Source organism: Danio rerio, chromosome 7, assembly GCF_052040795.2.
Source record: "Danio rerio strain M-AB ecotype USA chromosome 7, GRCz13ab, whole genome shotgun sequence".
In the NCBI taxonomy this organism is placed as follows: Eukaryota; Metazoa; Chordata; class Actinopteri; order Cypriniformes; family Danionidae; genus Danio; species Danio rerio.
In genome coordinates, this window is record NC_141027.1 from 78,583,939 (window position 1) to 78,602,004 (window position 18,066).

General features: G+C 37.9%; 1 protein-coding gene across 17 annotated transcripts in view; it reads right to left on the bottom strand.

Annotated features, from left to right (window-relative positions):
- The window catches only part of sipa1 (signal-induced proliferation-associated 1), a 102,570-nt gene continuing 84,504 nt past the window's right edge, over positions 1-18,066 (bottom strand). For 4 of the 17 annotated variants that reach the window (XR_015496559.1, XR_015496557.1, XR_015496558.1 and 1 more), the window contains 6 exons: positions 15,689-15,812; positions 12,095-12,193; positions 11,503-11,575; positions 9,949-10,027; positions 9,594-9,679; positions 1-1,186 (listed from right to left, as the gene is read on the bottom strand). Coding sequence is in view for 8 of the 17 variants with exons in the window: in XM_087262384.1 (XP_087118510.1) it covers positions 9,613-9,795; positions 9,949-10,027; positions 11,503-11,575; positions 12,095-12,193; positions 15,689-15,812 (558 nt within the window). In the remaining 9 variants the exon portion in view is untranslated. Of the gene's footprint in view, positions 1,187-9,593; positions 9,796-9,948; positions 10,028-11,502; positions 11,576-12,094; positions 12,194-15,688; positions 15,813-18,066 lie in introns of all 17 variants that reach the window. The other 13 variants (XM_087262384.1, XM_087262382.1, XM_087262383.1 and 10 more) reach the window with 5 other exon arrangements.

Genomic DNA, 18,066 nt, shown 5'->3' on the forward strand with positions numbered 1-18,066 from the left:
TTTGCCGCTTGTATGGAAGCCAGACAAGGTCCAGTCATGTACCGTAATTCACTGCAGCATCTGGGCCAAGCAAAGGCTGATGGTGTGGGTCAGATCTGGGCCAGAGAATTTTTGCTATGGGGGTAAATATAGTCTGAAACTCCTGAAGCTGTTTTTATCTTTTCGACAAAAACATGGTGAATGTATTGCTAGGAGATGATTGTTTTCCTGCTGAAAAATCCAGCTTAAACCAGCCTAGAATGGTTGGCTGGTTTTAGCTAGTCGACCAGGCTGGTTTTAGAGGGGTTTTGGCCACTTCCAGGCTGGTTTCCAGCCATTTCAAGCCTGGTCTTAGCTGGTCAGGCTGGAAAGTGACCAGCTAAAACCAGCTAGACCATCCTGGTTTTTAGCTGGACATAGCTGGTTTTGGCTGGGCTCCCAGCCTGGCAAGGCTGTTCAAGCTGGCTTTAGCTGGTAATCTCCCAGCCTGTACAGCTAAGACCAGGCTAGAAATGGCTGGAAACCAGGCTGGTTTTAGAGGGGTTTTGGCCACTTCCAGGCTGGTTTTCAGCCATTTCCAGCCTGGTGTTAGCTGTACAGGCTGGGAGACCAGCTAAAACCAGCCAACCAGCCTAGGCTGGTTTAAGCTGGATTTTTCAGCAGGGTTTTGTAATAATAACAGGATGAAAAACACTAAAATACCAATAAGAACTTAAAATATTACTCTATGTGATCTAAAAGTCAGGTCTGAGGGTTGTGAGTAATGCCTTTTAGACAATCAGATGTTTTAGGAGCAAAGTCGTCCAATGCTAAAGATTGCACCGAAGGCTATCGTTGTTAGCAAGCGCTCACAGTGAAGAGACTACGCAGAGACCTGGCCCTGAAAACCTTCTAGGGTGCGACAGAGATGTTAGGATGTAAGCATAATTTTGATCCAATGTACTAGTAGGCCGACCGGTTTGTTTTTGTAAGGCTTTGTCGATGTTCTCGAAGCTTTTAAGGACCTCATTAGCCAGATTTGCTAACATTTGCATTGCGTCTGCTGATCTTGCGCTAGTCGATGCTAGCAGGGTTTGTTAACGTTGCAGAGCAGTTCGGTGACTTTAATGAGCCGTGCGACGGTGCTTTGGGATTCCTCCTGCAGACGCTGGTTGTTCTGCCGGAGATTTTGCACCTCTGCTTGCAGCATTGCTTTGTCCTCCTTCTCCTGCGGGAAAGCATGCAAACACAATGACTTTCAGGATTGAGCGTGTTCTTTAGATGTGTATTGGTTTAGGATGTACATCCATACAAACATGACGGCTTTTTATAGTGAATATGAGACACGGATGAAGACAATGGCTGCAGATGGGACTTGCTTGATGATATACGAGCAACATCACATGAGTAGCAGTGCGATATGGCTGTATATCAGCAATGTTGGGAGGCGTGCTTTGGCACTCACAGCCATATCACACTGCTATGTGTGATATCGCGTTTATACAATAGTTTGACGGCACAATCGTTTGTATTAAAAAAGAAAATCAAACATGGAGGGCCCTATCATACACCTGGCGCAATGTGGCGCAAGGCGAGACGCAATTGTTGTTGGCTAGTTTCAGCTCTGCGCAAGACTCATTTTAACGTTTTCTGCCACGCTGTTTAAATAGAAAATGCATTTGCGCTTATATGTGCGCCCATAAGCGTTCTGGTCTAAAAAGAGAGGCGTATTGAGGCGCATTGCTATTTTGAGAAACTATAATAGATTTTTCAATAGACCAAAACAAAGCCGGTCTATTGTCCAGCACAGAGCGCGTTAGTTGTGCGCCTCACTTACACACTGCTCAATACACACAAGATGTAGAGCAATACGCAAATATCTTTACATATGAAAAAGAATAAAAACATTAAGGATATATGTAGGATATAAATATAAAGGATTAAAATATTACAAATCATATTATTTTCTAGCCTACATAAATATAAAAACACTGCCTTCATGTCTTCTTCATCTCGGGAGGCTTTTTCAGTTCATTCAATTTGCTTTTGTATAATGTTATTATTATTAGCAGTATTATTTATTATATGCATATTCATATTTGTTTTATTAAAAACAAGCTTAGATTTGTCCACCTGTCAGGTTTCAGATCATATGGGGCACAGCATGTGTATTAGGATACTTTGACCACAGCATTATTTATAGGCTAATGGATGTCTGTGCATACAAGGTTTCCCAATCCACGAGAGCGAAAGTGAAAGTAGATAATGATGATGCCTTATCTCTCATTCTGGCGCTGCAGATGCTCTGTTTAACTGTTTTCTTGCTAGTGAAATGCTCAGTTTTTCCACTTACAAAGTCGTCATGTTAAAAGCAAATGCCCCATGGCACGACACAACTAAAGGGAATGGGAGATGAGACTCTGATTGGTTTATTCTCAAAACACACCTATAACTCATTAAGAGAATAAGCTCAACCCTGTTAGACCAGCAAATGTGGATTCTGACACACCCTGAATGCGTTTGCGCCCTGCACTTTACGCATGGATCGTCAAAATAGAGTCTAAAAACCCTTTTGTATTAGGAACTACTTTCTTCGGTCACACTTTACAATAAGGTTCATTAGTTAATGTTAATTAATGCATTTACTAACATGAACAAACAATGAACAATACATTTACTACGGTATTTGTTCATGTTAGTAAACGTTAGTTAATGAAAATACAGTAGTTCATTGTTAGTTCATGTTAACTCATGGTGCATTAACTAATGTTAACAAGCATGGACTTGGATGTTAATAATGCATTAGTAAATGTTCAATTATGATTAATAAATGCTGTACATGTGTTTATGATTAGTTCATGTTAGTAAATGCATTAACTAATGAAGCCTATTGAAAAGTGTTACCCTTTCTTCCGCCAATCATTCACATGCATTTTAAAAACTCCTTCAGATTATAATATTTATTTTTTGATTGCCTACAGAACAAATCAATGTTGTCCAATGACTTGCCTAATAGGGTATATGCAGAGCTGGTGTCTCTTTAAATACCGATAAACTTCCGCTTAACGGTTAATGTAATTTTTCCAAGTTTATATGGTTCCTTTTACAGCATCGATGTTGTAATGTCATTAAAATACAATCAGTTAAACAGACTTCAGCATTCATTTAGTTGATGAAGCATAAACCGAGATGAATAGCCATTTGCATTCACACTCCCATTAGAATCAGCAGGCGAGCGCAGAAATTGGAAATACTGGAGTAAAATACATTCATTCATTTGTTTTCTTTTCGGCTTGGTCCCTTTATTAATTCGGGGTCGCCACAGCGGAATGAACCGCCAACTTATCCAAGACGTTTTTACGTAGCGGATGCCCTTCCAGCCACAACCCATCTCTGGGAAACATCCACACACACACATACACTACGGACAATTTAGCCTACCCAATTCCCCTATAGTGCATGTGTTTGGACTGTGGGCGAAACCGGAGCACCCGGAGGAAACCCACTCGAACGCAGGGAGAACATGCAAACTCCACACAGAAACGCCAAATGAGCCGAGGCTCGAACCAGCGACCTTCTTGCTGTGAGGTGACAGCACTACCTACTGCGCCACTGCCTCGCCCTGGAGTAAAATAATTAAAATATTTGAAATGCACGGAGAAATGTAATTTAATGCAGTGCTTCTTGTACATACTGTAACTCATTTTAAAGAGTATATCATTGAAGATCGTAGATTTTTTATGAAAACAGACCCTAAACGCGTCAATTTTGTAACTACATACAGTTCACCTGAAGCGTTTAACCCAGGCTACTGACAAATTAAAAGTCCTTATGCATGCTTCTGCATGTACCCCATTAAGCTAACGTGCCTAGTTAACCTAATGAACCAAGTTAACCCTTTAAATGAATTATTAGTATCTTGCAAAATAACTAACAAATATTATGTACTGTAATCTTAGGCAAGATAACACAAATAGGTTATTAAAATGTTTAGAAATGTGTTTAAATAGCGGTATCTCTGTTAAACAGCACTTTTCAGGTCACTCTTTACAAAAAGGATCATTAGTTAATTCAACATGAATTACATGTGAACAAATCTAGAGCATTTATTAATCAGAGTTTAACATTTACTAATGCAGTTTTAACATACAAATTCTTGCTTGTTAACATTAGTTAATGCACTGTGAGTTAACGAACTAACATTGAGCAAGTATTTTCGTTACCTAACATGAACAAACACTGTAATGACTGTATTGTTCGTTGTTTGTTCATGTTAGTAACTGCATTAACTAACATAAACTAATACAACCTTATTGGAAATTGTTAGCATTTTTCAAATGAGTTCATATTTCACAGGAGGGTGAATAATAACCTGGTCTTCATCAGTATATCACTGATTGAGCAAGTAAAACAGTGCCTTCTCTTTGTTGTGTTAGTAAATCAGGCCCTGCATGCAGATTAGTTCACGATGATTGCAGCAGAAGCCCCATCAGACATGCATTAATGAGAAGCCACAACAGTGAAATGAGACATTCATTAAGCACAGCACAGAACAGACATGCACTAAAAAAACAAACATCACACAAACATCCTGAATGATATTCACACAGAAATGCTGAAACAAGCAACGATGTTCCTAAACAGGGCAGTAATGCGTATGTGCATCTATAATAGTCTTTATATGACCACGGTTTTCAATAATTTAACAAAGTCTTTATTACACTAGATGATTTTCCTAGATGTGTTTGCTGGATAACTGTGGGACTGTACGCAGTCATGCTCACCCTCTCTTTCCCTTCCCTGCTGAAAAATCCAGCTTAAACCAGCAAAGGCTGGTTGGCTGGTTTTAGCTGGTTGACTAGACTGGTTTAAGAGTGGTTTTGGCCATTTCCAGGCAGGTTTCCAGCCATTTCCAGCCTGGTCTTAGCTGGTCAGGCTGGAAAATGACCAGCTAAATCCAGCTTGATCAGCCTGGTTTAAGCTGGACATAGCTGGTATTGGCTGGGCTTCCAGCCTGGCTAGGTTGGTCAAGCTGGTTTTAGCTGGTCATCTCCCAGCCTGACCAGCTAAGACCAGGCTGGAAACCAGCCTGGAAATGGCCAAAACCCCTCTAAAACCAGCCTGGTCGACCAGCTAAAACCAGCCAACCAGCTTAGGCTGGTTTAAGCTGTTTTTTTTAGTAGGGTGACCCTATATGTGGATAATGGATGCAATAAAAGAGAACTGAAATCGAGGATAATATTTGATATTCATTCTAATGGGCTTTAAGGCTATGATATAGTCGCATAAATATCTGCAGTTATTCCCTACTGCGTTGTTTGCAAAAATGCATGGGGATAATCAAGTGTATGTTGAAATGTTACTTCTGTGTCATTCATACTGGACACTAGAGGGCGCATTATTGTTATAGTTTCCACATATACTTTACCTAAGAAGACATCAGCTAATAATATAATGCTACATGAAGATAAAGATGATAGAAACGTGTGGAGAATAAACAGATACGATTGTTTATGTTCTTCAGGGTATTCTATAAGCATTAACGTGTATTTATAGATGCTAACTGAGCTAGCCTTTACCACTTAAAATAGCATGATTTCTTCTTCATTCTATGATATTAAACTATGTCTGGTCACAAAACAATAGTGCTTTTAAACACTGGACTGCTGTTATGAGGTGAATTCAGAGATAAAGTATGTGGATAATTCTTTAAAACCTTGGTTTACACATGATAATTATCTTAATGGGCTTATAATATACACTCATCGGCCACTTTATTAGGTACACCTTACTATTACCGGGTTGGACCCCTTTTGCCTTCAGAACTGCCTTTATCCTCAGAGATTTTGCTCCATATTGACATGATAGCATCACGCAGTTGCTGCAGATTTGTCGGCTGCACATCCATGATGTGAATCTCCCGTTCCACCACATCCCAAAGGTGCTCTACTGGATTGAGCTCTGGTGACTGTGGAGGCTATTTGAGTACAGTGAACTCATTGTCATGTTCAGAAAACTGTTCAGAAAACCAGTCTAAGATGATTCACGCTTTATCACAAGGTGCGTTATCCTGCTGAAAGCAGCCATCAGAAGATGAGTGGTCACTGTGGTCATAAAGGAATGGACATGCAACAATACTCAGGTAGGCTGTGGCATTGACACCATGCTCAATTGGTACTAATTGGTCCATGAAAATCTCCCCCACACCATTACACCACCACCAGCAGCCTGAACCATTGATACAAGGCAGGATGGATCCATGCTTTCATGTTGTTGAGGCCAAATTCTGACCCGACCATCTGAATGTGGCAGCAGAAATGGAGACTCATCAGAGCAGGCAACGTTTCTCCAATCTTCTATTGTGCAGTTTTGGTGAGTCTGTGTGAATTGTAGCCTCAGTTTCCTGTTCTTAGCTGACAGGAGCGGCACCCGGTGTGCTCTTCTGCTGCTGTAGCCCATCCGCCTCAAGGTTGGACGTGTTGTGTGTTCAGAGATACTCTTCTGCAGACCTCGGTTGTAACGAGTGCTTATTTGAGTTACTGTTGCTTTTCCATCAGCTGGAACCAGTTTGGCCATTCTCCTCTAACCTCTGGCATCAACAAGGAATTTGCGCCCACAGAACTGGACATTTTCTCTTTTTCAGACCATTCTCTGTAAACCCTAGAGATGATTGTGCGTGAAAATCCCAGTAGATCAGCAGTTTCTGAAATACTCAGACCAGCACCAACAACGTTGCCACGTTTAAAGTCACTTAAATCCCCATACCTTCCCCATTCTGATGCTCGCTTTGAACTGCAGCAGATCGTCTTGACCATGTCTACATGCCTACATGCATCGAGTTGCTGCAATTTGACTGGCTGATTAGAAATTTGCATGAACATGCAGTTGGACAGGTGTACCTAATAAAGTGGCCGGTGAGTGTAGTTACATTATGTATTATAAGTGCATGTTCATGTATTTCAGCTGTGTCTTGGTGTTACATGTTTGCAGTAATTCCCTAATGCATTGTTTGTGAACATGTATGGTGATGATAATATAACAGATTTAATTTATTTTATCCTCTACTCATTACTGAGCCCTACATGTAGGAGTTTCGCAGCTCAAAGACTGACTTTTCCCTGACATTATGATGCTCAGAATTTTTTATAATACACATTTATTATAATTTCAAGCTGATTGAATACAACCCACCAATCCCAAATCATAAACGTATGCCAATCAGTCAGTGCACTTTGACTGACATTGACATTATAGTTAATTTTGACCACTGATCATAAGACAGTAGCAAATCTCTATATGTATATATATTATTTATGTATTTTTTTATAAGTTTGACATCATATAATTACATTCAAATCTTCTATTTATTTTATTTAAAAAGTCATTACCCTAAAAATATGATTATTTTTGTAATATAGCCTATAATTGCGTATAATATATAATGATTTGGTAACACTTTATTTTGATGGTCCATTTGAGTATTAGTAGCCTGTTTGCTTAATATCTCCTGATACTGCTCCTTTAACAAACTGACTATAAGAAACTATAAGAAGTACATACCCTAACCCAACCTAACAGTCTACTTGCAGTATAATCTAATGAGAATTAGCTGGCATGCAGATGCAGTGTAACCTAAAATCAACAAACAGACCATCAGAATAAAGTGTGACCCATGATTTTAATGCAGATGTTCCATGTTAGTTCATGTTAGCTCAGCTTCATTAGTAAACAATTAGTAATAGAGACAACAAATATTATATTTGAGTAAATGCTAAAATTAACTCTTTATCAAAAGGTGCAAGTTGCATCAGTTATTACATCTTATAATTCATTCTGAAATAACACCAACGTGGCCTTGACATATGTATGTTTGAAATAAAGATTTGCCATTAGACATTTTTAAACAAGATCTAAACAGAAAACCTGCATCTGATTATCTCTGCGCTTGTTTGTTATGGAAGTGAGAAGTGTTGTTGTTGTTGTTTTGGTTACTGATTGAGTGAAAATCTCATGCTCTACTTGTCTTCTCTGCCTTTGGTGGGTTAGTGTTGACAATACATCCATGACATAAGTTATAAAGCTTTCATGACAGTCTGACAAACACCCCTTCTTAACAAGTGTTACAAATGAGTGTTAGTGGATATATTTGACAAAGTTTTGCGATTAGACATGTTCAGACAAAATCCTAATATCAGAAAAAATTGGGACAATATGGAAAACGTGAATGAAAAAGAAAGAAAGAAGTGATTTCTATATTTACTTTGATTTTTTTTCATTGGAGACAAGAAAACTAACATTATCTAATGTGTTCCTCATGATGTTTTTTTTAAATAAACAAATTCTGGTTTGCCTGCCGAATGTAACGTGACTGGAATGAGAATTAGCACCTCCAAGTACGAGGCCATGATGCTCCACCGGAAAAAGATGGTTTGCAATCTGCAGGTTGGAGGAAAGTCCTTACCCCAGGTGAAGGAGTTCAAGTACCTTGGGGTTTTGTCCACGATTAAGAGAAGAATGGAAGGTGAGACATTTGGATTGGTGCAGCGGCAGCAGTAATGCGGTCGATGTTCTGGTTCATTGTGGTAAAGAATGAGCTGAGCCGAAAAGCAAAGCTCTCGATTTACTGGTCAATCTGCATTCCTCTTCTCACCTATGGTTATGAACTTTGGGTAATGACCAAAAGGACAAGATCTTGGATACAAGCATCCGAAATGAGTTTCCTTCGCAGGTTGGCAGGGCGCACCCTTATAGAATGGTGAGGAGATCTATGCAGGATACTGGCTTTCCAGGACCCAGTTTGGACATCCCTGGACTTGACCTTTCTTTAATGCTGCTTTTGTACCATTACAATCACCTGTTGACATCACCTGTTTCAGATCACATCATTATTTAAGCAATTTACCTGATTACTAGTCCTACACTTCTCCTGTCACAACTTTTTTGGACTGCGTTGCAGGTCTGAATGTCAGGAAAGGATGAATATTTACAAATGAAATGAAGTTGACCAGACAAAACGTCAAATATTTTATGTTCATGCTGTCTGCAATGAAATACAAGTCAAAGTTAATTAATAAATCACTATTTTCTTTTTTATTTGCGCTTTCCATACTGTACAACTTCTTCTGATTTGGGGTTGTAAACAGCCCTGCTGAAAAATCCAGCTTAGACCAGCCTAGGCTGGTTGTCTGGTTTTAGCTGGTTGACCAGGCTGGTTTTAGAGGGGTTTTGGCCATTTCCAGGCTGGTTTCCAGCCTGCTCTTAGCTGGTCAGGCTGGAAAATGACCAGCTAAATCCAGCTTGACCAGCCTGGTTTAAGCTGGACATAGCTGGTTTTGGCTGGACTCCCAGCCTGGCTAGGCTATTCAACCTGGTTTTAGCTGGTCATCTCCCAGCCTGACCAGGCTGGAATCCAGCCTGGAAATGGCCAAACCCCCTCTAAAACCAGGCTGGTCGACCAGCTAAAACTAGCCAACCAGCCTGGGCTGGTACTGGATTGTTCAGTAGGGAGGGAACCTGCATCACCCTGCATCTGAATATTTCTCTAGGTTTGTTTGTTACTGAAGTGAGAAGTGTTGTTGTTGTAGTTTTTTTGGAGGGGGGTAACTGATTGAGTGAAAATCTCATGCTCTACTTGCCTTCTCTGCCTTTGCTGGGTTAGTGTTGAGAGTGAGCATGGCTGCCCATTGTCCCTCCAGCAATCTTCTCATCTCCTCTGTTCACCCTGCTCAATGACAAGACAGGTTTCTTTTGCTTGTGCCGCCCTACCTCTACAGTCCCTCTGTGTGCCTGGCTCAGTGCAGTAGCTGTGGCTCTCTGAAGCAGCGCAGAGGGCAAGGACTGGACAGGGCAGATATACACACACACACACAAGGATGGCTGGATGTATTTCATGGAGATATTTGAAGCGGGAACTAGTGTGCCAGATACAGAGACAGAGAGAGAGAGAAAGGGGAATAGAGAGAGATGACGAACCCACAGAGCACTAGATACCTTTTGGAGGTCGTCCTGCAGCCGCTTCAGCATCGCCTCCAGCTGGGACACTTTCTCCTCCAGGTGACCAGGTGTATCACTGCAGGAGACACAAATGACATGTAGAGGGGTCACAACATTTATTCTGACACCTTCAACATTTTCCACAATGAACTCTTTCTACATTTACAGGTTTCTCAGCAGAAGTCGTCAGAGTTGGTAAACTCAGAGCGTAGTGCATATCTGCTGAAATTACAACAGAAAAACTCCACGATGGTGTTATCTTTCAGAAAAAGGAATACAAGTAGTGTGAGAATAGTGTGAGACTGATAACAGCAGCCAGAAAAGAGATTAAAGTCAGATTTACTGTGCTGCCCCCAAACACACGGCACTACACACACCTCACCAATCCGTCATTCTGCTCTCCGTTAAACAGAAATTGGGGAAAGAATAAACAGCGGGGCTAATAATTCAGGGGATTACTAATAATTCTGACTTCAACTGTATATATAATATCAACCTGATCAATATATATATATATCAGGTAACAGATAAAAAACAGATAAAAAACAAAGAGAAAACAACCTGAAATGTTCTCTGCTGTCAAAATGTTGAAGGCAAAATAGTTTTTTTGGAATTAAAATTAACATTGTTGTGAGAAAAAAGTTGCACACATGCCTGAGATATTAAATGTGAAAAAAAATAAATATCATGAAAAAAATGTGTATGGAATTTTTTTTTGGGGGGGGGGGGGGTTGCTTGATAGTTTAATTTCTCAGTTACAGAAAAGTAGAAATAGAAAAAAGTAGAAACACACACACACACACTCACACACACACACACACACACACATATATATATATATATATATATATATATATATATATATATATATATATATATATATACAGTTGAAGTCAGAATTATTAGCCCCTGAATTATTAGACCCCTGTTTATTTTTTCCCCAATTTCTGTTTAATAGAGAGCAGATTTTTTCAACACATTTCTAATCATAATAGTTTTAATAACTCATCTCTAATAACTGATTTATTTTATCCTTGCCATGATGACAGCACATAATATTAGACTAGATATTCTTCAAGACACTTCTATACAGCTTAAAGTGACATTTAAAGGCTTAGCTAGGTTAATTAGGTTAACTAGGCAGGTTAGGGTAATTAGGCAAGTTATTGTATAACGATGGTTTGTTCTGTAGACATTCAAGAGAAAAAAATAGCTTAAAGGGGCTAATAATATTGTCCTTAAAATGGTGTTTAAAAAATTAAAAACTGCTTTTATTCTAGCCGAAATAAAATAGATAAGACTTTCTCCAGAAGAAAAAATATTATCAGACATACTGTGAACATTTCTTTGCTCTGTTAAACATTATTAGGGAAATAAAAAAAATAAAATAATTATTTTTAATTATTATAATTATGGGGCTAATAATTCTGACTTGAACTGTATATATATATATATATATATATATATATATATATATATATATATATATATATATATATATATATATATATATATGATAATGTACGAGAATTTATGAAACATGAGCTTCACCTGTCTTTAAACCTGCTGTCTGTCTGTCCAGACTGGCTCAGCGTGTCCTGCGCTCCATCTCCTGACCTCCGGTCTGAAACACAGCAAAACGAGACACCATTAACCTCCTAGGGCTTGGTGGCCACCTACATGGACAGCACATTTGAGCTCGTAAGTGGCTATTAAAAATACTTTGAATGTTTTTTTTTGTTTCAGACATATAGTGTCATCCTGCAACTGTTTGCAGCATATGATATGTCCCAAACACTAATTTTTCCCTGTTCAAAATGGTCAAAAAAATAGTTTTTACTCTCTGATAAAAAAATGTCTCTGAAAATGTCTGTTATATGCATTAAAAAACTGCCAGGAAAAAGTGTTTTATGTAAATTGGGACCACGAGTGCACATATATGGACATCATTTTTCTCTAAAAGTACATCATATCAAAAGATGATAGTTAGGTTTTCATCTAATTAGGTTCCAATAAGCCCAAACAGCAAAGAGAAATAAAAAATGCATGTAAAAATCACCTTTGGTGGTTAATATGACATCTTTTCACACAAACTCTCAGGAGCTCAAACACATTTCATCTGAACCGAAAGGTCATTTCTCACCTTCTCGAGACAGAGCCTCCAGAATGTTCTTGCAGGCGGTTGCCAGATCTGCAATGGACTGCCACTCCTCCTCAGACGAGTCTGTGGTCTCTGACAGAACTGACAGAAACGCAAATAAATGTGTCCACACCTCTTGTAAAAATTAATAAGTTATTATTAATAATACTAATAATAATAAAACAATGAAAAAATAATCCAAAATAAATGAAATTAAAATGAGATTGTGCTCTATTTAAAAGAGGGAGAAGCTACGAGTGCCTGTGTGTCAGCATAGTGGCAGATTCAAAAACAAGACTCGCGTCCTATGCTAATGAGGGAGAGATGATCACTAGTGGGCGGGGCTTTCCCCCTCTGATGACACGTACAAAGTGAGAATGTCAATCAAAGTGTCTCTGCAGACTGATTTCATCAAGTCTGATTATTAACAATACAAATTAATACATTTTTCCCATTAGAGGCTGAATATATTCACACACTGCTGCCACACAGGTGTGTTTAAACCACTTATAAAAGTGAGTTTTGCTCAATAGGTCCCCTTTAAAGTGAAGAGTGTAACACACACACACACACAGCCAGCCGCATGTGCATTATAAAGAGAGTCTGCAGTGACGCAAGCGCTGGACAAACAGATGGCCCAGAGACAGAGGCTTCATTTAATACCCTGATCCCTGAACCCCATCTGTCCACGCTTTACACCCATCCCCAAATCTCAGCGCCATTCGGATGGGCTAAAGCCTGACGGATGCGCTTATGGGTGTGAGTTTTAACACACTGCATTTACAGCACACAGGCTTTAGCAGGACAGAACGGGAAGTCAAAAACACGTCACACTTTATTTTGAATGAGCAATTTAGGCTATTAACAAACTATTAGCTAAGACTTTTAGCTGCTCATTAATAGTTAGTATGGCAGTAGCTGGGTTTAGATATAGGATTAGGGATTTAGAATAGGATACTACTTTTTAAGCAGTTAATATCTTAATAATAGGCAGGTAATACGCCAGTAGTGGATGGCGTGAATTGTTACTTAAACTAAAGTGTTACAATAAGGTTGTATTGATTACACTTTATTTTAAGGTGACATGCACTCAGAAAATACTCTAGTAGTTTTTTTTTGGGGAACAACTTAAGTGTTTTATGTTCAATCAACTTAAATTTGTAAAAAATTGTACTTGCTATATGGATGGGGTTAGAATGTGGTTTAGTTTCATGTGATTATGCATGATTTATTGTAATTACTATAGTGAGTGCATGTGTGTGTTATTATTTTCACCTTAAATCACGTGTCTGCTGTGTTCGTATGCTCATGTATTCGTATACACACTTAACTATATGTTTATTACGGTATTTATTCATCTTTGCTAATGAATTTGGATTTTAATAATGCATTAGAAAATGATGACGTATGATTAATAAATGCCGTACAAGTACCGTTTGTTATTAGTTCATGTTAGTATATACTCTTTTCACTCAAAAAGTGACTTAGAGATTTTAATTCATTGTATTGTTTTCTGTGAGCAAGTGAACAAGATGATTCTCACATCATTTTGAAGCAGAAACACCAGGCTGCAAGATCCAGTTCTCAAAAGTCTTGTGCACAAATGTTCTCTGTGTGTTTCCCGACCTTGTTTCAGTGACTTAAAATTTTAAGTTTTTCACTAGCCACGCATAAACGTTTCTTTCTCAAAAACACAAACACATACAAACACTCTGTTTGGGTATTATTGTAGCCCAGCTTGCGCTGTTTACAGTGTTCTCACACTTTAGCCATTAATATGTTTTAATATACTGAAAACAACACACATGTCAGTGCATTCTCCAGAGCCCCAAAACACCCTCAGACCCCAGAGGGTTAACTAATAAAAAATCCAAAATATCTGAGGCACGCTTTAATTATTTTAAATATAATTATTTGCTTTTAAATGTTTTCTGTTTCTAAACATCGTACTCAGAAATGACTTATACATTACATTTTTACATATGTTACTTCCAAATTACATATTTTAAGGCATATTTAAATATATATATATATATATATATATATATATATATATATATATATATATATATATATATATATATATATATATATATATATATATTATTATTAAAGAATGTACTTATTTAAATTAATTTTAGCTATAAGTCTAAAGCCCCTTTTATTATATATATTTATATATATACATATATACATATATATATATATATATATATATATATATATATATATATATATATATATATATATATATATATATATATATATATATAAATATATATATATATATTATTAAATAATGTACTTATTTAAATTAATTTTAATAATTTTATTATACTTTAGTTTTTTAATTTAAGATATTGTCACTGCAGGTTATTTTGTATTTTAGTCTAAAGCCCCTTTTATTATATATATACACACACATATATATATATATATATATATATATATATATATATATATATATAATTATTATTATTAAAGAATGTACTTATTTAAATTAATTTTAATAATTTTATTATACTTTAGTATTTTAATTTAAGATATTGTCACTGCAAGTTATTTTGAGTTTAATGGTGAAGTTTATTCTCAGACTAGCTATAAGTCTAAAGCCCCTTTTATTTTATTTATGTGGCCTTTATTTGTCTTTTATAAGGGATTTATAAAGCATAAATAGTCCTCACTTTAGATTAGGTCACAAAACTAGGTGAAGTTGAGTTAATAAAGCATTTATTAACATACATAGTCACCATTACTATATACGCCTGAATAATAAGACATATAAATGTTGATTTCAATAGTTTATTAATCATTTACTAACTCATTCTGAATCATCCTAAAAACCCTCAAATACTCTTAAATACAAATGGTTTGTAAATAATGCAATACTTAATTTAGTAATGAAAAATGAATCATTTACTAAGTATAAAAATACAATTATTACGCACATTTAAAAAATGTTTGTAAGTCAAGAATAGAGCATTTGCAGCTGCAGATATAAACTGCTTACTAACGCTTATTAATGTCGAGTTAATGCTGAACAGATAATGAATTGACTATTTGCTAATGCTTAATAAATGATTTATAGTGTGTATAGTGTGTTGGGTTTAGAGATAGTTGCATGTAGTTGTGCATATTTAATTGTAATTTCTACAAGAAACATGTAACAAGGACTACTTGTGCTTGTTTTGACCAAACAGACTTTAATAATCTTACAGTGCAGTGTTTAAAAGTCAGATTCTGTCCTCAGTCAAGCTTTTACTTTAAATTAAAGACCTCCTGCTGTTTTTTAATTAATTATCGAGGTAAAGCACTCAAAATAAACATAAAGATGCCATCTGTACTGGTGACAACTTCAGGACGCTTTATAAGTGTTATAGAGGAAGCATTTACAGTTGAAGACAACATTGTGAGCCCTTACTTGGGAAATATTGGAAAAATAATAAGCATTTGTCAGGAGGGCTGATAATTTGGCTTTAACTGTAGGTTTAATTAATATCCCACACTGTCCTGCTGACCTTACTGTAGGACATAAACTCTACATGGAGGATGTAAAAGCTCAGACTGAGTGTGTACTGAGTGTGTGTTGAGACTCACTCTTGGTGATGGAGTTGTGGAGACTCAGAGCTCTGGAGTTTCTCTCTGCTGTTTCCATACAGGAGGATCTCATGGTCACTTCACTGCTGGACGGACACTCGTCTGAGCCTGCATCACACACAGACTACACACACACACAGAAACATTAGCAAAACCTCACATAAAAGGCATGGTTCACGACATATGAATGCATCTGAATGTAGAGGAAGCCTACTGGAGGAGTGCACTGATTTTGTTGTGCTTCGAAATACAACCTATTAACATTTTAATGTGGAAAAAGTCAAGGTGGGTGTCTTTATGAGCACAAATACAGCATATGGGCTCTTATACTGCTGTTGTGTCATCACTCATGATGATATATCTCTCTGGTCCCTCATTTGGAATGCTTTTCATGAACGGACCCCCATGACAAACTAATTGAATAGCCCTGCTATAACCAACACAAGATCATCTTCATAACTTTTATTATTGCATAAAATGAACAGAGTATGCTATAAGACAGAACCTCACGCTGATGATGCATATATAGGGCAATGTTTTGAGCAATGTTGCCAGGAAGCTTTAGGATATCATACTATAAATGGAAAACCAGGTGAGAGAAAGGCTACCGAATTAGGCCAATGGGTTCCAGTTACAAATCTGATGCCCAATCTTAAAGGGCCATGAAACCCCCTCGTTTCAGCAGAGTGTTTTCACACCTCTACTTTGGAAAAAGTCATAAAAGTGGGCGTGTCCAGCTCTGTTTAGGGGGGAGTGTCGGAGAAACTAAAGTGGGAGGGTGTGGGAGTGTCTATTTGGGCACCCGCTGAGTCAAAACACACACACAGGGGAGAAAGTGACTGTGTTTAGATGGACATGAGTAGTCAAATTATTTGCCAAATTATTAAATGGTGGACTTTAACTGCAGTTTGGCTCTTTCATTCAGGGAATTCAGTCATGTCCCTCGCGACAAACGAGATATTTGATTCGAGGAGCTGCTCTAAGCGTGTATTTTTCATGCAATGTTTGATACCGCACGGCGAATGAGAGAAAAAACCCTGCGGGGAAAATCCTACACGAGGTTAAAGTTTGGTTGTGGTGCTAACATGTTTACACTCGGTGCAATAGTTTTTTCTGAATACTGAAATAAAACTGAATAAACAAAGAGCACTGGTCGCTCACTTATAAAATCTGTAGAGACAGGACAATCACCAGCAACTAGAGCCGCGTCTTTATTAAGAGGAGACTACAAGCGAATCCGGATCTCAGCGTTTGCAGATGAGAACAGCTCTCAGGTAAACAATAATCCTCCTTAGACACGTAAGTTATTGTTGTCGAGCGTCGCGTACACAGTTAATCCACACGTGACTCCAGCTGAGCTCTCACAGAGAGAAAATGAAAACAAAACTTCACTGCAGCAAACTATAAAAGCAACACTTCACGCTTGTTTTGCCAACACAACGTGGCGTCTCTGTCGTCTAAACACTGTGACTAATGAATATTAATGAAGTTGCACAATAGAGCGCTCTGATTGGTTTGAACCAAGCCTTACTCATGCATTAATGCATCACACTGTAAGACGTAATAAGACACACTCTGGCACAGACGTCCAGTCTGCACGCTGGAATACACGCTATTATGTCATGACCGTGACACAGCTTCAAAAATTCGTTTCAAACCGGAAGTACGAATTTGCTTGAAATAACGCAAAAACAACCAATTTACACTTTTTAGTGAAATATAGGTGTCTTAATAGTGTTTTTAGCAGTGTGGGACACATATACCACTGTCAACAGCTCAAACACATGTGTTCTGGTGTTTCGTGACCCTTTAATAGAAAAGTAGCCAATCAACATCCCTCTGCATCATTGCTCAAAGAGATGTTTCATTACATGTGCCACAGAGTGAAAACCCGGCTAAGCTGAATAATAAGAGTTCAGTACATGGAGATGGCACACCGTCAAACAGGTGAAGTGTGTGTTCAGGTGAAGTGTGTGTTCAGGATTTCTCCTCCTACATAGGCCAGCTGATGCTCACTTGTGTAACACTCTCTCTCTCTCTTTGTTTTTGCTGTTTTCTGAAAGGTTTTAACCTGTCAGATGCGTCTCCCACTCTTCCTGTTGTTCGTTTTTCCTCCCACTTCATCCTTTCCCTTCTTCCTCTCATCAGATCACACTCTCATCCACTCCCTCTGCTTCCTGTGTTTCCTCTTTTCATAGTTATATTAATTATTCTTCTGTTTTCAAGGCCCAGTCGAGGACAGTGAGCTATTTTAAACTTAAAAAGTGCCATAAAGGGGCGACACGGAGGCTCAGTGGTTAGCATAGTGGCCTCACAGCAAGAAGGTCGCTGGTTTGAGTCCTGGCTGGGTCAGTTGGCATTTCTGTGTGGAGTTTGCA